At 39.6% G+C, this 24501-nt stretch overlaps 3 protein-coding genes across 4 annotated transcripts in view; all 3 read right to left on the reverse strand.

Moving 5' to 3' along the window:
• Positions 1-1149, reverse strand: part of rgs12a (regulator of G protein signaling 12a) — a 71544-nt gene extending 70395 nt beyond the window's left edge. For both annotated transcript variants that reach the window (XM_052145939.1, XM_052145931.1), the window contains exon 1: positions 55-1149. In XM_052145939.1, coding sequence (XP_052001899.1) covers positions 55-1146 — 1092 coding nt within the window. In that variant the 5' untranslated portion in view covers positions 1147-1149. The remainder of the gene's footprint in view (positions 1-54) is intronic.
• A 9449-nt stretch (positions 1150-10598) lies between these two features.
• Positions 10599-13486, reverse strand: msantd1 (Myb/SANT-like DNA-binding domain containing 1). The gene is made up of 3 exons (XM_052091284.1): positions 13182-13486; positions 10978-11252; positions 10599-10893 (listed from the first exon to the last, which is right to left on the reverse strand). The coding sequence occupies exons 1-3, from the start codon at positions 13437-13439 to the stop codon at positions 10599-10601; spliced, it is 828 nt and encodes a 275-aa protein (XP_051947244.1). The 5' UTR covers positions 13440-13486.
• Positions 13487-15571: 2085 nt separating this feature from the next.
• Positions 15572-24501, reverse strand: part of LOC127653077 (E3 ubiquitin-protein ligase DTX4-like) — a 32974-nt gene continuing 24044 nt past the window's right edge. The window contains exons 4-9 of the mRNA XM_052139589.1: positions 22036-22097; positions 21685-21846; positions 19422-19483; positions 18430-18750; positions 18148-18237; positions 15572-17436 (exon numbers count right to left, since the gene is read on the reverse strand). Coding sequence (XP_051995549.1) covers positions 17209-17436; positions 18148-18237; positions 18430-18750; positions 19422-19483; positions 21685-21846; positions 22036-22097 — 925 coding nt within the window. The 3' untranslated portion in view covers positions 15572-17208. The remainder of the gene's footprint in view (positions 17437-18147; positions 18238-18429; positions 18751-19421; positions 19484-21684; positions 21847-22035; positions 22098-24501) is intronic.

Raw genomic sequence — 24501 nt, forward strand, 5'->3', positions numbered from 1 at the left:
ATATGAGAACAGATAAAAACCAGAGATCAAGATATCAGAGATTTCCTTTCTGACCTTGTTTTCTCCGTCCTTGGGCTTGGCTGCCCTGCTGAAGAATCTACATGTCATTTTGAGCTGTGGGGTGAAGTTCATTCTCTGATGGTGTTTGAAATCTTCCAGTGATTTGTATCTAAGAGTTGGGATTTGTTCCATAGCAGGTGGAAGGGTGTCACTTTTATTTCTGTGCCCTTCATCATCCCTCTCCACCAAGCACTCAATGCTGCTGGGGCTAGATTTCTGCCAGTGAGCTTTTAAGCCAATAGAATGTTGCCGTTGACTGCTTCTGTGTTTAGATGGCAAGTTAGATTGGACACTCAGAGATTGAAGAGTAAAAGCTGAACCATCTGCCCCAGCAGAGACAGATGCTGGAGTTAGAGGTTGAACAGCCCTTGATAGTGGCTCTGACAGAAGGCATCTGTGATCAGGTTTGAGGAATGCACTGTTTCTATGCTGGGAATAATTTGGTGGTGGGTTGGGAGTGTTTGGAGATGTGAAGCTCAACTGGCCAATGAGGCTGTCTCGATCCTCTGGCGATGCATTTCCAATCCCACTGTCACTTCCGCTGTTCTTGGTATTTTGCTGTCCTTCGTCAGGATTTTCGCTGTCCAGTTTTAGTCTTAGTTTTTCAATATAGTCTCCCATGTCAGTATAGAGGACAGACACAAAGTTCAAAATTGAGTGCGGAGTCTGAGGAAACTCCAAACAGCTTTGAGTGTCTGGATCTGGAGTACATGGAATACCAAAGTGTCCCATGATACTTTGATGCTCCTTGTGGTCATAAAGCTCTGGATCTATGAAAAAGACATGACATATTGTCTTCAGTGTGGCACCTGTTTGTGCTCCTGCATCAATACTTTTGGTTAAATCAACTGAGACAAGACCAAAGAACCTGCTGTCATCTGTGCAAATTACGCAAAGCGCCAGGCTCTTCACAGGGTAAGATGCCAAAACGACATCTCGGTCATCACAAAGCTGAACACAGTTGCATTTAATCCTCATCATGACCAGTGAATGGGTCTTCTGCTCAATTCCAATGTGGCTGACACACTCACGGATGGCTTGCAATGTCTCCTCTTCAGAGTGAATTGTCATGAGCTCCAATTCCATAGAGTTGATGTATCCCACAATCATTGCTATATTCAGGATGTTGGATTCCAATGCAAAATCTTTCTGACTCTGAAGGTCCGAGAACACAGAGTCCTCACTTACAACTCGAGATGTGTAATTCTGTGAGAGACTATCAGGGTGGCTTTTGGATCTGACCTGCTGGACCCAATAGGACATATCTGATTCTGACAAAGGCCTCTGTTTTTTCAGCCTCTCTTGTGACGTGCTTATGCTGCTCTGGTCTGAGATCTCAAAGATAGTATCAAAACTTCCAACTGAATGAAGCATAGGTTCAGTCGTGTCTCTGCCTTTCAGCTGACCTGAGAAAGGGTCCTTCTTTCCTGGATTGAGCCATGGCAATTTACCCTTACTCTGACAACATAGCTCCTCATCACTGGAAGAGGAGTTTATGTGTGGCCTGTCACCTGACGTGACGAGCAAACAGAGTGAGTGTGATGACATACCAATATGCTTCGCCACCAACTCATGCGAGGCCTTGGACACATCTGTACCATTTACACGCAGGATGTGGTCCCCAGGCCGTAGTCCAACACTGTATGCTGGACTGCCTTTTATTATCCCATGCAGGACACAAGGTGCTTGGCCAGCTATGGTGAATCCATAGCCAGCTCGGCTGCGTTCCATCTCCACTCTGTAGACTGCCAGGCTAGGGGGGCGGTCCAGATGCCTCATTGCAGACTCCGCTGGTTTCAGAACTCTCATTTTGTTACTGGAACTTACTGGATAGGGAACAGGTGTAGTAGTAGTAGTCCTGAGACCCAACACCAACCATGAACAATCATTTTACTTCACTGCTAAGGAGCAGACCTGAGTGGAGTATAAGAAGGGGACTTGAGTTAGAATACATTAGAAACTTCTAATTTGTTAAAATGTGTATATTAAGAATGCAAATACATTTAAAATACTCTTTCACGTGATGAAGTTTGTAATACAGCGACAAACAACGGCACACAATAAAACAATAGCAGACAATAAAGAGGTGGCTTACAGGGAGATTATTACTTTAAAACACCAGTTTCCTTGTTAGTCTATTATTTACTGTGCAAACTCGAAGGTGGGCTGTATTGAGTTAATCTTTACACAGTGCTGATGGTAAAACTATATATCATTCAGTCATACCATGTTAACTACACACATACACACACACACACACACACACACACACACAAACACACAAACACACAAACACACACACATATTCCCTTAAATATATTTGTACATTTTGTTCATGAAAAAGGTCGTGTTGTAATTAAGGTTAACTATCCATATACACTGTGTGCTTTTATAATGCTTATATATAGGCCTTTATTTTATTCTTAAATTTATAATATGCGCGATTTGTCAGTTTAACATTTCGTCGTGTACCTTTTAAGTTGTTTTAATCACGTGCATGCTTTACATTTCAGACAATATTAGTATATTAAATGTGAGGACGCTTCAAAAAATTAAAGAAACATACAGTTTAGTATCAAAAAGAGCTCTCAGAAATGTTTTATAAGTCCTCAAACTCTGCCAAGCAGCGGTGTTTTTAATATATGGCAAATGTAAACAAAGTTGCAATCAAAAGCACCGTTTCATTTAACACGTGTTTATTTAATAACGTCAAATTTACATACAGGCGCTTACCTGCAACTTTTAATAATTCCAAAGTTTTTCTTCCTAATTTTGTAATTCCATTCGCGCGGCGGACTTAAACCACTGCCATTCACATTTTGCGAATACAAAAGCGTCATTCTCCTGTCACTATGGCACCGTAACGTATGCAAACTTCTATCAACTCTCTGATTGGCCAACCAACGTGTCAATCATGTTTTATATTTTTAAATAAATACGGCGCTCTCATTGGCTGTTGGAGAAACCAAATGGAATACAATGCAACAGTTTTCAAATACGACTGACGACCATTCTGACATGAAATAGTCTTTTGAATTAAATGATGGATTATTTGTTTACAATAAATGCATTCTATAGCACTAAATAAGTATAAAATAACTGCAAAACTATGACAGGATTACAAACGGTGTAGTCAAAGTTGATGTCAGGCAATGTAGTCGTTTATAAAAATCATTAATTTGATAGATAAATAACCGTTTCTCGTAAGATACCAGTTTTACAGTTGAAGTGTATTTTTCAAAAATGTCTGTATTCATGAAAAAAGCGCGACACCCCACCAAGTCATTGAGCACTAACGCCTTCCCTCATATCACAGGGGACCTGCCATGAAAGTTTAACAGGTCCGTTCATCAAAGAAGATTAAGGAGGTGTTGAAATTTATTTTTACTTTTTTATGCTGTTTATGACCACATGCACAATTTCCATCAATGCAAAAATTATTAACTATATTGTCTGCACATTAAGAAGAATTAGAGAGCATGTGGTGCATTAAAATACTGTTTGGGTGCCAGTCAGGTTCAATCTATCTGGCCACTTTTGGGAGTGTATAAGCATATTAACTGCTCCCAAAACAATTATGCATTCAGTGACATTTAGTAACATTTTATATTGTTACACGTTACAGAATCAAACTAACATTGTACAACAACTGTAATTGTAGTAACTAAACGGTAACATTTCCCTCTTATCCATTCCATTCTGAATCCTTATCAGCTTAATCTGGTTTCTGGCATTGTGCCATGTGGCTCATTATCACCAGCTACATCTGTCTCCCTCAGTTGACCTGCCCTTCTGGTGTTTTCTTCAACTCTGTGTCTTCTTAAAGCATGTCTCAAAAAGGCAGAGAGATTCCTTATACTGAAATCCCTAAGATGTCTGTTGGCTTTGACCAACAATACATGGTATAATTTTTAACTATTGCCTTATTAACCTGGAGTCTGAATGGCCATCCAGACAGCAATTAAATCACTGTATCTGTATCCATGTATATGCCAACTTCCATAATTGTTTTGTATGCCAAAAGCAGTATGTCAAATAAGTAGGATATCCAACTCCTCAGTGTTTATAAAGCAGAAGGCGAAAATTAACCAGGTGAACTACCGCATCCACCTAAATTAAGAAATTAACAATTAAACTATTGTGCAATAAAGCCACTGAAGCTATGTCAGATTCAAATCACAAAGCTGGAGCGTATAATTTCACACTTCATACATTTTCATTCAGTGACACAAAAAATAAACATTGTTTTTAAATAGCTTTTCGAATATGGCCCCAGTCTGCTGTTGATTGAACAAACAGGTTGTCTCGCCCCCGACTCATGCCACTGTCATTACTGTTTTGTTGGGGTAGACAGACCACTCAAAATAGAGAATTTTTGTGACATAATTTTATGATCGCACTGCCATGAACAAAATTCCATATTACCTTCAATGTGCAGCGCTGTGGGATGCAGCAAAAACAGGCTTCATTTTTAAACTCACTGGTCACACGTCAGAGTCACATCCGTAAGGGTAAATCATGGTTAAAATATATTTAAATGTCTGCGAAAGTCAAATTTGGCAACATTTGTGCTGACATCAGACCTGTATACACCTTTCCTGGGACTTAACATGGATCAATAGCATTTTCTATGTTTTTCTAGATATTGTTTTATGGGTGTTTTTTCCATTCACCTCCCGCTGATGGTCACAAATATGGTGGCTGCGGGGAAAATGTGACTTCACTGAAACAGGTCAATAGTGCCACAGAGAAACAGCGTTTATGCTTTTCGAGAAAATTAACCTACGTATGGCTTACAAGTTGTCTCTGCATATTTTTAAGCTGAGAAAGTTTAGCTTTGAAAAAATTGTGCAGAAACGCAAGTCAGACGGCGGCTTTTTTCAACTTTAAGTGCTATATATACCAAGAAAGTTATACATAGTGTATAAATTGTACTATTTAAACAAAATCAGAGTCAATTATTTTCGTGGTTGTTGTTCCTATGTCATAAGGCAGAGTTACACAGCCGAGTTAAGGCTGCTCTGTAAAATTTCAGATTTTTATTCTATATTCAGAATTTTATATTTGAAACATTAATCTCATAACATTATTTACATTTATGTTATTCATGTGTAAATGCATTAATGCCACATCTGAGTAGCACTAAATAGTCTATGTAAATACACCTAAATGCCACTTCAGATGCAACTTCTGTGCCACCGTTGCAGTGTAAAGATGGCTATAGGTCACGGGACAATGCCAACGTTCCCGTAGTGATACTACTCGCATACATACCTAAAAAATGTACTTTATTAACAGCACAGAAGTACATTCTTCCTCAAATGCAGTGCATACTGTGACGTAGGCGAATTTGTACACACCCTTGCTGTTGGTTGCCTGTAGGCATTCCAAGTTACTTTATCATATTGTATCAGGCAGTGAATGACTGTCTGCTCTCTTAAGGCCTAGGTATACTTCATGTGTGTGATGTCATATTTTTGCCAAAATCTGACCAAAACAATGGTGTTTTTAAGTTTGTTTTGGTGGCTTGGAAGCTTTCCAGGGTGAATTTTCAGGAAAACTATGTACCGGCTGCTAAACACCTTCTCACTGCCATTAGTCCTGGAGCTACACCTACTTTGAAGGCAAAGGATATTTCCGATTACATTGTTCCATTAAGTTCAGTCCAGTCAACATGAACTCACCAGCGTGCAGCATTATTACCAAGCTAGTGCAAACGTAGCTACACCTTTCCGATCGTTTGCGCAGAGACATTTTCCAAGAACATGTCATATGATTGTTTTTGTTTAATTAGTCTACAAAAGGAACCAATCTGCATAAGTGCCCATTCACTATGTTGTTTGATGTGCTGCTTTAATCAGCCCAAAGCCATTCACACATCTGTCCAAATTAAGATATGCCTCTCTTTCTTATCATCATACTTTTGTCTGTATTCTGGTCCTTAACACACTTTTATACACCACTCTTTGCAGTAGTATCAATGTCATTATAAATTACAATAACTGAGTGTAACGGTGCATATTATGGGTGCGTATAGGTTCAATGAAGAATGTAAAAATGACAAATTACACATTATCTACTGCATATACGCTGGCCAAAAGTTTGGAATAATGTACACATTTTGCTGTTTGGAAGGAAATTGGTACTTTAGTTCATCAAAGTGGCATTCAGCTGATCACAAAGTATAGTCAGGATATTAGTGATGTAAAAAAAACAGCACCATCACTATTTGGAAAAAGTCATATTTGGTCAAATCTAGATAGGCCCCATTTCCAGCAGCCATCACTCCAACACCTTATCCATGAGTAATCATAAATGGCTAATTTGGTCCTAGAAAATCACTTACCATTTTATCAAACACAGTTGAAAGCTATTTGGTTCATTAAATGAAGCTTAACATTGTCTTTGTGTTTGTTTTTGAGTTGCCACCGTATGCAATAGACTGCCATGTCTTAAGGTTAATATTAGGACAAAATGGTAAAAAAAAAAAAAACAGCTTTCTCTTGAAACTCGTCAGTCAATCAGCACACGGCTTCACCTTTGTGGAGGGGAAAGGCGCTATACACGGCCAGCTGCCCCGTGTAATGAAACTTACCTGTTCTTACCTGAAAGAACACAGGACGAAACCGGCTCAACCTGGAGATTGTAAAATCTTGCAAAGGTATTGGGTGTTGGCCAGTCTGCTGCTCTACAGATGTCTGCTAGAGAGGTGCCATTAGCCAGTGCCCACGAGGATGCCACACTCCTTGTAGAGTATGCTTGAACCCGCAAGGGGGCAGGCACAGACTGGTTTTGGTAGGCCAAAGCAATGGCATCCATGATCCAGTGGGCAAGCCTCTGTTTGGAGCGTTCCCTTTCAGCTGTCCACCGAAGCAGACAAAGAGCTGCTCAGAGTGTCTAAATCTCTGCGTGCGATCCAAATAGATACGCAAAGCAAGCACCGGACACAGCAACGATAAATCTGGGTCTGCTTTGCAGGTCAGCACCTGATCCCTAAAAGGGGTCATGGAAACCTTGGGCACATAGCCCGGTGGGGGTCCCAGGATCACGTGAGAGTCTTCTGGACTGAAATCTAGGCACTCTTCACTGACAGAGAATGCCTGCAGGTCCCCGACCCTCTTGATGGAAGTGAGCGCTGTCAGGAGGGCAGTCTTGAATGAGACGGCCTTTAACTCGACCGACTCTAGGGGCTCAAACGGGGCTCTCCGTAGGCCTAGAAGGACCAAGGAGAGGTCCCATGAGGGAAAGAGGCACGGTCTAGGAGGGTTCAACCTCCTGGCGCCTCTCAGGAACCTGATAATCAGGTTGTGCTTACCGAGAGACTTACCTTCAACTGCTTCGTGGTGTGGACCTTGAGAGTGGAGGGGTACAGTCGCCCTTCCAACTTCTCTTGCCGGAAGGAAAGCAGTAACCTGACTGCACATCTCTGGGGGTCCCACCCTCGGCGAACAGACGGACTGCACACTCTTGAGCCGCGCCAGGGAAAGATGTGCTGGATGGCCTCTGTCTGCTGTTTCACTAACAAGAACTGCTGGGTGAAGTCCTCAATGGTGTCGCCGAAGACGCTGACAATGGGTGCACTAAGGAACTGTGCCTTGTTCACATCCCTCATCTCAACCAGGTTCAGCCACAGGTGGTGCTCCTGGACCATAAGTGTGGACATCGTCTGCCCGAGTGCACGCGATGTGACCTTAGGGGGGGGGGGGCGTGAACGTGAGTGGCGCACCGAACCCAGATTCCAGTCATCAAGCAGCGAGTGCTCAAGTGCAGGTGGAGGGTTCCACTCAAGCCCAACACTCGCGGCGCCCCGGGCAAGCATGGCTGTCAGCTCCGCGGCAGCCTCAGACTGGTTTGCCACACCCTAAGGTGGCAGCCCAGTCAAGTCCTCTGTGTCTGACATCACCAATGCGCTCTGAAGAGACGAATGGTTTGTGATAGTATTTCAGCTAGCTGAAACACAGCCGCTTGGCTCTGAAGAAAAAATCTGAATGAATCCGCATTCCAGTCTCGCTTTTATACCTGTATGTCAGGGGTAGTGGCATGGAAATTCAACTCGCCAATTCTCATTGGCCTTTTCTCAAAGAACTGAAGGTGTCTCGGGCTCTCGAGATCGACCCCTAGAGTCACTACATCGACACAACATCGAATAAGTGACAGAGGGGGAACTGAAGATTTCATACAAAGGTGTACACTACAGTTTTCAAAGTCAAAGGACAACTTCCTCTAACAAGGACAGAAAGAGATGTGGAAGGCCAGATGTAAAACTAAACAAGAAGATAAGTACATAAGTCTCTAGTTTGAGAAATAGATGCCTCACATGTCTTCAGCTGACAGCTTCATTGAATTCTATTAACTCAACACCAGTTTCATGCACAACAGTAAAGAGACAACTCAGGGGTGCAGGCCTTATGGGAAGAATTACAAAGAAAAGTAACTTTTGAAACAGAAACACATAAGAAAAGGTTAGAGTGGGCAAAGAAACACAGATATTAGACAACAGATAATTGGAAAAGAGTGTTATGGACCTTAACTTCCTTGAGCTTTTGTGGGATCAGCTAGACTGGAAGGTGCATGAGAAGTGCCCGGCAAGACAGCCATATCTATAGCAAGTGCTACAGGAAGCATGGGGTGAAATGTCACCTGAGTATCTGGACAAACTGACAGCTAGAATGAAAAGGATCTGCAAAGCTGTCAATGCTGCACAAGGAGGATTTTTTGATTAGAAATCTTTGAAGTAGTTTAAGTTAAAAAATAATTCAAATTGTAATAATAATGTTTCACATTATTTTATTTATTTATCCTCCACTTTTTCTCCCCAATTTGAAATGCCCAATTCCCAATGTGCTGTAAGTCATCATGGTGGCATAGTGACTCTCCTCAATCCGGGTGGCGAAGGACGAAACTCAGTTGACTCCGAATCTAAGACCGTCAATCCATGCATCTTATCATGTGGCTTGTTGAGCGCATTACTGCGGAGACATAGCGCATGTGGAGGCTTCACGCTACTCTCCGCGGCATCCACGCACAACTCACCACGTGCCCCTCTGAGAGCGAGAACCACATTATAGTAACCACGAGGAGGTTACCCCATGTGACTCTACCGTCCCTAGCAACCGGGTCAATTTGGTTACTTAGGAGACCTGGCTGGAGTCCTTCAGCACACGCTGGATTTGAACTCGTGACTCCAGGGGTGGTAGTCAGCGTCTTTACTCACTTAGCTACCCAGGCCCCCAATTTTTAATGTTATTAATGTCCTGACTATACATTGTGATCCGTTGAATGCCACTTTGGTGAATACAAGTACCAATTTCTTTCCATAAGAGCAAAATCTGTTTATTATTCCAAACTTTATAAACTTTTCGCCAGTGTATATTACTTTAAATCATCATAGAGTTGTCATAATTGTAAAGATGCAGTAGTAGGTGACACAACCTGGGCTGTGTTGCCCAAAAGCAATTGCAAAAAAGTTGATTGCAGAGACCATTGGTGCAATTGGTTTCTTCGAGCTGCTGTATTTAGGCTTACAATGCATTTTTGTGCTATTCTAGTTATGACATAATCTACTGTTTATATCATCAACTGTATAAGCAATTACCAGAAAATAAACAGCAAAGTTAAATTCTACCTAGCAAGGCTGTGTGTGAATGAATTAAAAACCACAGCTAGCTATAATGGACTGAACTCTTAAGCTCTTTAAAATATTGTCTCTGATGACCCTGTCATGGTAGACATTGCATGACAAATTGTACAGGGCTCGCTGCTCCTTTCAAAGTTCAACTTATTGGTTTTCATCATCTCCTAATCCACTATGATGATGTTGTCGCCTATGTCATTCCATATTGACCTCTGTCGAAGTTTTTATGGCATTAAAAATAAACGCATTATATCAAAGATGAATGTCAATAAATGCATGCTTTTTGCTATAATGGCTAACTATTTGTGCAGAGAGAGCAAACGCCTGGCTGGGTGTGGGTCCACACACACACGATCCGTTGTCATATAGGCAACATACAATCTCAAATATGCTTTTCCATGTATCATTTGTTTAATATTTGCAGATATTCACCAACTATTTACTGAAAAGGAATTAGTCCAGGCTGCTTTGTTGCTGCTTTGTTGCTGCAAGTTGCTGCCGGAGCGAACAGGTCTAGCTGCTTTTTCACTGCAAATCGCTGTGAGCATGAATGTTCATCTTTAAGATTTTCCCCAGACTCTACGTAACTAACACTAATTTAGAAATGTAAGGAATCAGATAGTTCTTTATAAACAAAACATTATGTGAACTTACAGTAGTCACATAATAGAAAGATAATCTCTGTGCAACTTTGGGGCACAAACAAATCACATGCTAGATATTTGCTTATGTAGTCTACTATAGTCAACATCTTTTTTATTAATATACTACTAACAGGCTCAAACAGATCTAAAAATGTACAGCTATTGTATAACTAGTTGGTCATGTAATACTTGAGAGCTTTGACACTTGGATAGCATAGCCACACTTCCTCTATGAAGAAAAGTCCTTATCTGTGGTCCCATCACTCATCTGTAGGTGTTCCTAAACCCTTTGAGGCTGGAGGATTGGGCCAAGAATGGGCAGGCTGAGGAACAGCTGGGATCATCTTCTCCAGAAGGTTCATCATTCGCTCCTGAAGCTGGAGGCTCTGCACCTGCAGGAAGTTTTGCTGATGCATAACACGGCGAACTTCATGACATGCCTCTTCTACGGCACGGCTTATCCTGCGTTGTTCCTGCAGCATTGCATCAAGGACACGCAGCTTCTTTCGTCGCAGTGAAACATGTGACAGTCGTCGCTTCTTGCGTGGCTGTGACCTGTAGAAGTGGAACCATGCAGTTACTGTTCCAAGATCTATGATTCTGAAATGTCTATGTAATTTGAACTTGAGCAAATGTTACCTGGTCTCAAAAGAACTTTCAGAGTTCTCAGTTAGACCTTCGTCCTCATCGTTGATGTCTCTATCTTCTGAGGAACCAGTATACTCAGGTAGAAATCCACTTGGTGGAGCTGATTGGGGTGCAGAAGATTCGAGTTGGGAGGTTGAGGGGCCAGACGTTGGGAGATTCGGTGGACTCATTTGGGTATGCTCTGGTATCTTTGACAAGATCCTCTCAATAGACTTGTAGTATGGCCAGTCAGGTACACCATTCCCACCATTTGCTGTGTACTTCAGCTTCCTGTTACAAAAAGTGTTGTTAAAAGATTTGTGATATTGAGTACATATTTAATTTTCTCTGAAAGGTGTATTTACACCTTACAAGAACAGTCTATAAATATTAGGAGTCAGTCATTGCTGCACTAATTGTATTGCTCATTTGGCTGTTTGCCTAGCATAGATGTTTAAAGTTCTAGGAAATTGCAAGGCGATTGGTTAACCTTAATAACCAAATCTTACAGGTGTGACACCTAACCAGACAAGATAAGATTCCAGCGACAAGCAGCCTTTCTTTCCACACAGGACGCAACACAGCTGAGCAAATCGGTGGGAAGACCCAATTGGGAATTGTTCAGATTGTCAGAGGGAGTGGTATGTCTGTCACTCCTCCTCTTTTCTGTGTGTGTAAGACTGAAGAGAGGGAGTTTTCAGCACAAGAATCGGTAGGTGTGACACCCTCATCCAAAATCAAGAATTTTGGACCAATGAGAGTTTACAGTGGACGGGGCTACATTACGCGATGCCGCAGAAACAGAAACCAAGAAATCGACAGAATGTCCTTACAAAACACTTTTTATTTCTTAATTTATTTTCTTTATTGCATGCTGTGGTGTTGCATCTTGTCCCATCTAGTTAGGACATTGTGTGAAATTTGCCATTTATTATTTAGCATACTAAAAATCACTAAGAATTAATTGTACACAGAAAAATGCTGTTACTTTGTTCTGTTTGCTCTGATTTAGCGCCCGATTGACTAAATCTTTGCTGAATGCAATTTGCTTGGCACAAATTGCTTCCATAATCAATGTACACAAACATTTCTTTAAATCTAATTAGTTTTTTTTACACCTGCTTTCTTTGGATGGTAATAGCATGATGTCAATAGCTGCACAAACAACATGTAGTTTTGTGATTTAAGGGTTTTCTACAGTGAGTCTAATTTAAATGAAAACGAGGCTTGTTTGTGCAGAAAAGAATGACAATGACTTAATTTACATACTCAAGATGTGGCGCTATTTCAGCACTGGTTGAGCCTGCTTAATCTAGGTTTTAAAGGGTTTGTGAATAAGACAAGTTTACATTGAAATACCAAGCACAAACATTATGCAACTGTTTAGTGAATTTGACGGTAAATCTGCAAAAGAAAATGAAAGTAATGAAGCTCCTATAGTGGTCTAATGCCAGCCCTATTCCTTTCCCTTTTTATCAGTGCTTGATATAATTCCACCTTCTGATCTAATGTCTGCAGGACCACTTATGGTGTAGGTGTAGTCAATACTAAAAATGCAACACTTGAATGGCTATGTTTTTAAGAACACAAACAACAGCAAAAGCATGCAATCCTGAAGTAAGTTGTACTTGAGAATTGTACATTATATAGTATATTGTGCACTGTGTATACATTGTGTACTATGTATGTGTACATTGCATATTGTAGTAAAATATGTCACTTCAATACAGCATTGTCGCGGTGCAAGTCTTTCACCCACCATTACAATTGTGTTTATGGTTATGTATCCAGAACGTTATTTGATTTGTTTTACAAGCTTTTTCAAGTCTTTTTTTACTCCAAAGGAGTGCTTGGTTGCATATTTGCATTCTTTGTTGCTATTGTAATTCAATGTGAAGACTTAAAGTTAACAGAGTTTATCACTGGCACACCGTTTTGTTTCTTTTTCCAAGTAGGGTTAGGGTTTCAATGTAAAACTGTACTGTATGTTCATCTAGTTCAGTAGTCCACATTTGCACCAGTCCTCCAAATGCTTTACCATTGCTGATATTGTTTCTTGTTTAAGCACATCATAGCCATTTAGCAGGCCTGCTATTTGCAAAGTTTACCTAGTACTGAAAACCAGATCATTGAAAAGTATAATTACAAAGTCTTTGAGAGTAGCTTTTACACAGGCAGACAGATGCACCTCTGCAGTGTATAATTATTATAAATACTTGCCTGAATTGGAAAGTCATGTTAGTAATTTTCATCTTGATCTCCTCTCTGTGTCGATGCTCCCCAGTTAAGTCGTAAAGTTGCTTAGCCATTGTCTCGTAGATTTTAGCATTGCGTTTTGCCTTCTTTAGCTCTGTCACATACTCTTCCCAAATATACACAAGAGCTTTCATCTCCGAATCCGTCCAGTTACGAGCCCTCCTGTGCTTCTCATTTGAGCCTGGCACTGTGTAACTATAAAAGTCTTCAGAAGCCATTTTATAAACAAACTGTATCTTTCTCACAGATTTATGATTTAAGCTTGTTTCTTGCTCAGTGCAGTCTGTTTTCCAGTGCTTACTTTGCTTTCTCAAGCATGTGCTTGTGTGTAAGAGAGAGGCCTCTGCTACCCTTCCCCCAATGCTTAGTTAAGAGGCCTCAAAATGGATCCTGGAGGGCTGGAGCAATCGCTTTAAAAGCTTTTAAAGATGGAAGTTCGTCACCATGATGTCAAGTTACCCTGGCAACTGCCTGCTAAGGCCCTCCTCTTCAAACCAATCCCCTTTCCCTTCTCCTCTACTCTTTTGTCTCTGTCAGTCTGCAGCAAAAAGCTTTTAGCTGAAAACCAACAAATTGGGTCGGGCAGGTGAAAAATCTACATGTGAAATACAACAACACTGAGGCTAAAAGCAGCAAAGTGCACTGTTGTCTAGGCAACGGGTTTCACTCCGAGCCAGTCCATTTATGGGTTTAAAAGCTTTTAATAGCAATGGACTGGACTGATGTTGCAGACAAAGTACATTTCCTTTTGCTTTTGAAAATAATTTAAGGCCTTAAATCTAAACTAAAAAGTTATTTCAAAATGTGAACACAAATTATTGTCATTTCAAGAAACATCTAAACATCTCTTCACAAATTGTGAGCACTATAATCACAATTATTTACAGTTTCTAAATTCTCAACTTTGTATTGTGACACTTTGCATGTTACGGCCTCCTTGAGTATAGTTCCTGCTTTTGGATTCCTTAATTTGTAAATAATAATAATAAAAAGCAAGCAATCATGTAATCTTGTAAAAAAAAAACATTTTTTGAAATGTGCATATCCATTTTCTGTGCTTGTTGCTGAATGGGACTTGATTTGGTTTACTTAATTGCCCAAGCCTCTTTGGCCCAGAGCGCTTTTTACAACAATACATTTGCCCTCATAGACCTCATCTCCAACCCCACCCAAGTGTTTTAGATTACATCTTTATTCACCAATGATTGGGGTCCTGGCCCTGGCATTGGGGGTAGTGCTTTGGGGGCAGGGTTATCTTATGCACCTTTTGACGGATTACCAGCCGAGATGACACATGGTGGATGTGTCTTTATGGCTAAGTGTTAACCTCATTATGTCCTTTGGCCCATCTGTCTAAAGATGTACCACAGCTAAGTTGTTACCACCCTCACCTTCATACCCAAACTCGCTCAATTAAGGATTTATGACATTTTGGGGGAAAGTAATCACTACTGTGAGCTGGTTTGCTAATAATGCACTGGTGCAGTTGAATTACTAATTTACACATACCCCTGACTGCTCTCTCTCTCTCTCTCTCTCTTCTGCCTGACTAATTTCTGAAAACAAAATAGACACAAAGATTACATTTAAAAATACTTGACATGTTTTTTTAAAACTGGGTTTAAAAAGCTTTTCTTATTTTTATCATCTTGGGCAACCTTATTTGTCAATGATTCGTGTACATAACCGACTAGGCCAGTTTGGCTTCATAATAATATAATTCAGTCGCCTAATTCAGAGCATTTAAATGAATGATATTCAGTAAGATTATACTGCTTGATTTTTTCACTTTAAAAGATTCAGATCCAGTGTTATGTATTATGTCGAGCTTAGAGAGTATTAATTAGCAGGCTGGCCTGTAGAGGAAATACCCTTATCTAAAGAGAGGGCCAGATGGTCTATTAATTGTGTCATGGACATTTTAATTTAATCATAGAGAAAGAGAGCAGTCCAGCTTGTATTTCCCCCTTAATGGATTCTATCCGTCTTTACAGTCGATACATTCAGGTATAATTGAGTATTATTACGCAGTAAATATGGTTAATGAAAAAATACGATTGTTGTGTGCTTACACCATAGACCTCCATTGAAAGCACATAATCGTTTAGCATTTTTGCTTATTTTTAAAAACTGTTGTAATAATTTTCAATGGTAATCGAAAGCATCTTTTGCATAGACCAGGTTAATCCTTTATTACGAGGTCTCATTTCAGCTGAACAACGCCCCCTACTGTGTCAAATATTTAATGGCTAACTGATTTAGACCAAATCTGAAAAAAGGGGCAATATTTTATATGGGTGTTTTGATGTGAGAAAGAAATGCAGAAATCAAACCAGCATGTATTTTTCTGTACTTTTAATATTTATTCTGTATTTCAGTAGCTATTTAATATGCAAGAGTTGTTTTGTACATTTTATATTATACAGCAACATCAGTTCTCCTAGCTTCATTCCCTGTCTATCTTCACAGTTTTCTTCTTGGCAGAAATGCCATTTTCACTGTTGTTTCCATAGCAACCATCGTAATAAACCTGGCTGGACAATAAATCAAACCGTACAAGTGCAATAAATGGGAGTAAAATTTCACAGCCGAAAAAAAAAATTAAAAAAAAAATAAACTAATAGCTTATAAGAAAAAAAAAGTTAAATCAATTAAAATAATATTATAAAAATGATACAAGGAAAAAAAAAAAATACTTATTTACTTCCACAACATGCTTTTGGATGCAGGGAAAACAAAAATAATTGTGTACATAAAACACATACATACAGCACATCAACTATAAATGTAAGCTTACACATTTGCATGTACACACATGCAGTAGTCTCGTCAATAGCTTTGTAAACAGGTCCATTATAGACCTACCAAGGACTGACCAGAAAGGCAACCAGAGATAGTTTATCCACTCTAACAGATAGATTTTAAACCCAGCAGGGTAAGTTAGTCACTCTTATTAACCATTTAAAAGGCTGACACCTTCAACTAGAGATACTAAACCTTATATTCTCCTTTTGTCCTAAACTGATGATGCCATATGTGGTTCTGTCTCTGACAGCAAATCTAATCACAAATAAAATGTGTTAATATGTTCGAATTTTGAGAACATAAGTCTATGAGAGGCTAAAAATGGAAAGGAATCATTTGTGTGTGTTTATCCGTTGGCAGACAGTCTCACTTTGGCTCAACATTTCTATAATACTGATTAATGAACTAAGCAGTTGGAGTCGAATGTCTCTTAACTGGATTATCATCAGTCCTGGACAGAGACAAAGATTTGTTTCTATCCCAAAATGAATGACAATATAGGATTCTCATTTCAGCTATATAAAATAACGCAAGTTTCGATAAAATAAGTACAAATATAAGTGGTTAATGTAAATACTGTAGACATTTTTGAAAACTATGTCATCAAATAAATTCCATGGTTATTACTGGAATGTATATGTTAACAAGTGCCACTATGGGGCAGTAAACATTCACGTTTCCATCATCTAAAACTGCAATTGGAGTTTCAATGTTAGTGACAAGTGGAGACCTTGGTTATACCAAGGACATAAAACTCTCTGCGCCCAAATGATACAACTACATGCACAGAAGTACCTTTGTTTTGCGTATCCTTCACAAAACGAAAATACATTAAATGGTTGAACAGACACTGAGCCATTCAGATTTCATCTATGTCTGCAGTCCACAAAATTGCACCAAATCTATTTTTTTGTGGGAAGGGTGCTGACCTCCACACAGTGCAATATTTTTGTGTTTATTACAGCACTTGCAGCTTAGATCCTACTTCTGACAGTTGTCTTCAGCAGCAAGAGGGCAGAAACCACTAAAAAGAATGAGCAATGCAACATTTCGAAGTCTTTAAACATCAAAATGTTTCATTTTACAAGTGACTCAGGATTCTGAGAAACAATAGCTGGGAATTGAATTCAGATTTGGCAACACTAACACAAAACATTCAGTCATTGTGGATGAACACCTCCCTCAGTCCCTCATACACTCTTCCTCTGTGATGCCTTGCGCCCTCAACTCCTCCAAGACATTGTCGAGGTGACCGGAGTCGGGGTAACCGTGGCCGGTCAGGTTGGAGCCGAATTCAGTCTTGTGATGCACCTCGTTCCAAATGACTGTATCCGTCTCACCTGTAGTGCTGGATGTGCCCACAGAGAAGATCAGCCGGCGGTCCCATGCAACCAGCAAGAGCTTCAGCACCTATTATAGCAGGATCAAGAGAGAATTGTCTTGAATAAAAGCAGAAAAACCTACTAGAGCTAGAATTTTCAAGCAGAAAGTAGAATTCTCGTATATTGAAATTTTTTTAAATGTTGACCTTTTCAATGAATAAAATTAAAGATACACTCAGTAACTTTTTCTTTATAAAACAAGTTTTACACAAAGAAACTGTGTACACTCACATGAGATATAAGTCATACCAGTAGCATCATAAAAGTGTTATTTTACATGCAGGGTTCCCAAACATTTTGACCAATTAATTTCTGTGACTTTTTCATCCATTTTCCAATCATACAAGATGGACACAGATATAAAATAATATATATAAAACAATTTTTAGACCTGAGGATAATAATAATAATAAAAAAAAAGTATATTCACAATATAACTTTCCATGAATTTTCCAGGCCTGTAAATCACAAAAAATATATATATTTTTAATTAAATTCCAGGTTTTACATGACCTGTATTTGAAAGTAAAAAGGGTATTTTTGACAATTGCATTGTAATTTCAAATGTTTGCTTCTTGTGTTATGCTGCATCCACACAGCTAGATGTCAGTATAAGTCCAAGACGACAGCATGCAATGAAGAAAATTACTGTGTGCAACATTAAGAGAGAAGTTATAACATTTTAAAGGGAGTAAGAGAATGAAATGATAATTGTGTTTTAGAACGTAGGAATACTCACTAGGCGGCCTTTCTCACTGTCAGGGAGGTAGCAGTGTCTTGGGAATCCACGTGCTGTAAAGGGCTTTCCGGGGTTGGGATGCTCAGGACCCTAAAACAAATACAGAGAGAGCCATTAAGACCAACAATGTGGTTATATAATGCATGCATGCAGTTATATAACACTGCAGCAATGCCATATATGATGTAGGTGTCATGAAGGAAAATATAAATGCATGATCTGGGCAATGCAGCGTTTATAAACACTGTTCTATACGCATGTTTATAGTAAGTTAAGGTTTACCTGAATGCCAGGGGGGATGTTGTAGATAAGCCGGATGGTTTTGCAGTCGGGGTGGCCAGGAAGCGAGTGAGGAATGACGTGGTACTCCATCTTGCCAGGTGGCTGGTTTCCTGTTTTAACACCATAGATTGTCTTGCAGGTGGGGCACTGGAGGCTGCCATCCTTGTTGCCATTGTTGTACATGGCCACCAGGCATTGCAGGTGGTACTGATGTCCACACTGAGACAGACGACCAACTGACTCTGCCCGAGAAATTCCACCAACACCCGGGCCTTTATAGCCAGAGGGGCCACAGAGAGACTCCATACAGATAGTACAATCCTACGAAAGGAAAGATTATAATTGAGCAATAAAATAATAATTGGCCATTATTGTAATTTATTACACAGCTCTATTGAATACTTGATTTTGATCAGTCAATCATGGCATTCTGTGGTCAAATATTTTTGTATAATAACCTCTAAATTGTGTAATTGACCATTGTCTTGTGGTTGTTCAAACCAAGCGTATTCTTGCATTAATGAAACAGAATGCAGGTGTCTTGAGGTACAGTTCAAAAATATGTGCCAATCATGTGTAAGATGCTGCAAAAATGGCGGAACGCGTGCAATGGTCAAAGACTTCCTTCTTACATGTTTATGTAAACAAAATTTAAAAAAGTGTTCTGTGTGAACGGTTCCTTAGGCAACATAGCTGTACAAGTTTCACGTGTCTAGTATTACTCCACAGTTTCTTCTCATGTAATAAAATCACTTTAACCCAATATTTAATGTCCCTTTATTATTTATTTAGCTAATAGAAGTGTAATAAGCGGGATAATGTAGTCAGTTGGTTACTATCACAAAAAAAACTCTTTTGGGTGATATAAGATACCTCCACATTGCATGCAGGTTATCATTAAATAATGGAATTAGAGATGCTGAATATTATTCTAACATGTCTAAAAAGGCAATTTTATCAAATAAATGCAATTAAAATAATAAGTATATTACCTCCTCAGGTGGGTTGCGGACCTTCTGGAGATATCTTCTAACCACTTCCTCTGAAGTTCTACCTGCTCAAAAAAGACAAAATTAATTAAATGGAAGATTGATTTGAGAAATAAGGCATTCACCACAAGGTTGTGAGTGAGAATGTTAACACGCACGCACACACACACACACACACACACACACAAACACCAATGATGTCAATTATGACCTCTAACAGGTGAAGCGAATAATGTTGACGAATAGAATCTCCTAACAAGGTCAAATGTCAAGGTCTGTGAAGATTAGATGGTAAGCGAACAATCAGTTCTCGTAGTCAACATGTTGAATAAAGGAGAAATGTGCAGGAGTAAAGACCTGAGTGACTTTGACAAGGGCCACATTTTTATGGCCAGACGACTGGGTCAGAGCATCTCTGAAACGGCAAGGCTTATGGGGAACTCCCGGTCAGCATTGGCGAGTACCTAGTACAGACAGTGGTCCGAGGAGGGGATATACCACAAACCGATGATAGGGTGTTGGGTGCCCAAGGCTCATCACTGCGCAAAGGCAACGAAGGCTATACCGTCTGGACTTATACTGTGGCACAAATCACAGAATATTTTATATGTTACTGGAGGAAAGTGTCACAAGACATCGCACCCTGCTGGGTATAGGGCTGCAAAGCTGCAGACCAGTCAGAGTGCCCATGATAAACCCCGTCAACCATCGAAAACACTTACAATGGGCACGCAAACGTTGGAACTGGACCTTGGAGCTGTGGAAGAAGGTTGCTTGGTCCGATGAGTTTACATTTACATTTATGCATTTGGCAGATGCTTTTATCCAAAGCGACTTACAGTGCACTTATTACAGGGACAATCCCCCCCTGGCAAGGGCCCAACAGTGGCATCTTGATGGTGCTGGGGCTTGAACCCCTGACCTTCTGGTCAGTAACCCTGAGCCTCAACCACTGAGCCACCACTGCCATTTTCTTTTACACCATGTGGATGGCTGTGTAGGTGTGTGCCATTTACCTAGGGAAGAGATGGCACCAGAATGCACTGTGGGAAGATGACAAGCTGGTGGAGGGAGTGTGATGCAATGTTCTGCTGCCATTCATGTGGATGTCAATTTGACACGTGCAACCTACATAAACATCATTGCAGACCAGGCACACAACTTCATGGCAATGGTATACCCTGATGGCAGTGGCCTCTTTCAGCAGAATAATACGACCTACCACACTGCACACATTGCTCGGGAATGGTTTGAGGAACATGATGAAGAGTTCAAGGTGTTTCCCTGGCCTCCAAATTCCCCAAATCTCAATATGATTTAGCATCTGTGGGATGTGCTGGACCAATAAATCTGATCCACGGTGGCGCCACTCACAACTTACATGACTTGAAGGGTCTGCTGCTAATGTCTTAGTGCCAGATTCCACAGGACACATTCAGAGGTCTTGTAGAGTCCTTGTAGCGGCATGTCGGTGCTGTTTTGGTGGCACATGGAGGACCAACAGCATATTAGGCAGGTGGTCATAATGTCTGGCTCCTCAGTGTGTAAGAGATTCTGCTAAGAACTGGTGCAGGCCAGCGTATCCGGGAATTATAAAGTTTGTTGGACAAATTGGAAAAAATCTTATTTCAGTTTTTGATGGACTATGCATAATATTGCGACATAATAATGAAACAATCAAGTCAAATGAATGAGAAATTATAGGTGCATCATTATAGTGCCTAATAATAATAATAATAATAAAAACATTAAAAAGGGGAAAAGCATACAAACTAAACTGCAATTTGCCACATATCTTCACTTTTTGAAAGAAATATGAAAATAACAAATCATTAGGTTATTTCACATAATTTTTACACTATTTTCCTCCAATGTTTTCAAAGCACCAAAAAGTTTTGCTGCCGGAGTGAAGAAAAATGTGTCCAGTGTTTCACTACGACTTAAGATTCACATTAGCCTGGTGTCCTACTCCTCCAGAAGATGGCAATGCAAGGCTGTTTTAATGTGATTCTGAAGTGAGAAGCTTCTCACTGCAGGCATACAAGACGGGAATAACGCAGGCTGCTTTTGCCAGTGATGATGCCACGTCATGCTGTGCACTTGTGGCATCAACAAAAGGAGTTGCTGACGCATCGTGTTAATATTTTTAATGAAATAAAAAAAATGGCAATTTTTGGCAATGGCAAACTTGAAATATCAGTATATACACAAGAGTAAATTTTTAAAATATAGAAGCGTAAAAATTAAAAAAAATTATGCTGCTGACCTTTGCGAGCCTGCTTCTTTGTGGTCTTGCGACAGCAGTGGCCGAGGCCGGGCACAGGTTTGATGTCACTCTTGCTGACAGGTGGAGGGTGGAGCACAAGTTTGGGTGGGCGGGTCAAGCAGACCGGGAGTCCAGCGGCGCTCATTAGAATACCAGTGATACCTGACAAATGAGAAGAGATATTTAAACATATTAAATTATTACATTTAAACATAACATAGACAATGGGACAGTTTTTTCCCTGTCTATTTTTAAGTTACATTTTGATGGTTGAAAAAATTATTCCAAATACATTTCTATATTTAATCATCACGGTCACTATTTATAACTTGTTTGTACGTTTATTCTCACCTGCCAAAGCCGGGTGGACAGGACTGGATCCATTCAAGTTCTTCACTGGGACAGTTGGGACACTAAAACAAAAAAACACCCCCAAAAAGAGATCAAATTAAAACATATTCTACCAAGACCAAAGCAATCATTCACCAATCAAATTACAGCAATGAAACACACTCGTACACCTCAATGGTATTATCTATAATCATAATCTGGATCCTAACTAAATAACCATGTTGTTGTCATGGCTACACCTGCTTACACATCACTCCCCCATCCTGGCTCAATGACACGCCGAGTCACGCTGCAGTATGTAAACCAGGTCACACCTTCTGTCAAATCTGCTGTTGCCACTAACAAAACCTCCAATTGGCAATGAGTCATTTATACAACAACAGTATATACCGCATCTCAAAACCTCACATGACCACACAACCTGTTGCCCATTTATTGGATATTTAGTTCGCAGCTCTCTGTAATTTGTTCAAACTATTCCAGGGCATCCCCACCTCAGCATGAGCGAAAATACACTGGCGGTCCAAAGTTTGGAATAATGTACAGATTTTTATGTTTTGGAAGGAAATTGGTACTTTAATTCACCAAAGTGGCATTCAACTGATCACATAGTATAGTCAGGACATTACTGATGTAAGGGTAAGGGTAGATAAAAGGGTAAGCGTGAGCAGCCATCTAACTAGTATTTAGTAATAAGTTTTAATGACCAATACTGGCGTATTTGTGACCGTGAGATCAGCATACACGGCCAACACGAGACTCTCCAAGCAACAGGAATCTGAATGAATGAGTACAATATAAAAGAGTTAAATACGATGATTAAATGTAAAATCAAATTTACTAATAATAACTAAGATTAAATGTTAAATCAAATTTTCTAATAATAACTAAGATTAGAACATTAACATATGCTTAAAAACTTTTATAATTAGAGTCAGATTAAACAATCAAGGATCATAAAATGTATAATATAGTTATTTAACCGAAAATAAATAACAAATTGAAAGCGCATGATAAGAAAGAACATGCAGGAAATCAGTAAATCAGTACCATCACTATTGGAAAAAAGTAATTTTTTATAAACTCTAGATAGGCCCCATTTCCAGCAGTCATCACTCCAACACCTTGCCCTTGAGTAATTATGCTAAATTGCAAATTTGGTACTAGAAAAATCACTTGCCATTATATCAAACACAGCTGAAAGCTATTTGTTTTGTTAAATTAAGCTTGTCTTTGTGTTTGTTTTTGAGTTGCCACAGTATGCAAAGACTGGCATGTCTTAAAGTCAATATTAGGCCAAAAATGGCAAAGAAACAGCTTTCTCTAGAAACTCGTCAATCAATCATTGTTTTGAGGATTATAGGCTATACAATGCCAAAACACTGAAGATTTTATACAAAGGTGTACACCACAGTCTTCAAAGACAAAGGACAACTGGCTCTAACAAGGACAGAAAGAGATGTGTAAGACCCACATACAACTTGTAAGGCTGACATCAAGATGTCGTAAAAGTCAAAGAACTCTGCGAGAACCAAGTCATAAAAACTCTCACACAGAACAACATTTTCACCTGAGCCGACACATCCTACTGAGCAAGGACAATAAAATGCAAATCTCACATCTGACCTCTATCTCACCTCAGGCCAACTTAGGCCTATTCTCGTAGAACTCACAAACATCTGCCCCCCCTTCTACTCCTCCTTCCCCTTGAGCTCAGAACCACTTCAAACTCACTCAAGATCTGCATGTAACAAAATATCATGTCTGGTGTATAAAAACAATGTGACTAGGCATGTTTGGTATAATTTGAAATGTCTCAGTGCAACTGGTATATTGTTCCCTTTCCCATTTTGATCAAACTAATGGTAACAAAGTTATAAGGTCTTTGCGAAATGCTGTATAATTTTAGAGGTCTGTCCCCATCCCTGCCTGTATGTTAATGAGGTATGTCCCTGCCAGGACTTCCAAACATAACCACTCCAAAAATTCCCTTTGTTTATGGTTTGGTTTAAGGAAACGTGACACATTTTTCATGGTCCTCTGTAGTCAGACGATCCCACACAGTTTACTGTGTGTAGTTTATATCAGGTAATTGCCATTTTAATTTCTTGTGTTTTGATAAAATGTCTAAATTTGACTTATTGTCTAATTGGAATTGATGAATTTATTATTTTACCTGGTAGATAAATTGTTACATTTAAGTTTATTCTGATTTACTCTGAAACTATTGTCTTTAATAGATTACGTTAAGTTCATGTTTCCGCAAATCTATAACCAGGTTAGTAGCAGACTAAAGCGCAGTTCTGAGTGGAGCATGGGGCATACCGACTGAGACTTTAGAGCTCTGACTAACAAATTGCCATTATTTATAGTGTACTTTTTTAGGGAATTTCCATTTAGGACAACATGAAGTTGTCAACCAAGCCTAAATAGGGTGAAGTCTAAACCTCTGGTTATTGTAATATT

The sequence above is a fragment of the Xyrauchen texanus genome, chromosome 2, assembly GCF_025860055.1.
Source record: "Xyrauchen texanus isolate HMW12.3.18 chromosome 2, RBS_HiC_50CHRs, whole genome shotgun sequence".
Taxonomy (NCBI): Eukaryota; Metazoa; Chordata; class Actinopteri; order Cypriniformes; family Catostomidae; genus Xyrauchen; species Xyrauchen texanus.

What these genes read in the sequence shown, in the direction of transcription:
- msantd1 (XM_052091284.1), bottom strand. Translation starts at nt 13,439, where the DNA reads ATGGCTTCTGAAGACTTTTATAGTTACACAGTGCCAGGCTCAAATGAG. An exon ending in TGACTTTCCAATTCAGGCAA is followed by an intron (nt 11,253 to 13,181) that starts GTATTTATAATA and finishes TGTAACAGGAAG; the next exon opens with CTGAAGTACACAGCAAATGG. An exon ending in GAAAGTTCTTTTGAGACCAG is followed by an intron (nt 10,894 to 10,977) that starts GTAACATTTGCT and finishes CCACTTCTACAG; the next exon opens with GTCACAGCCACGCAAGAAGC.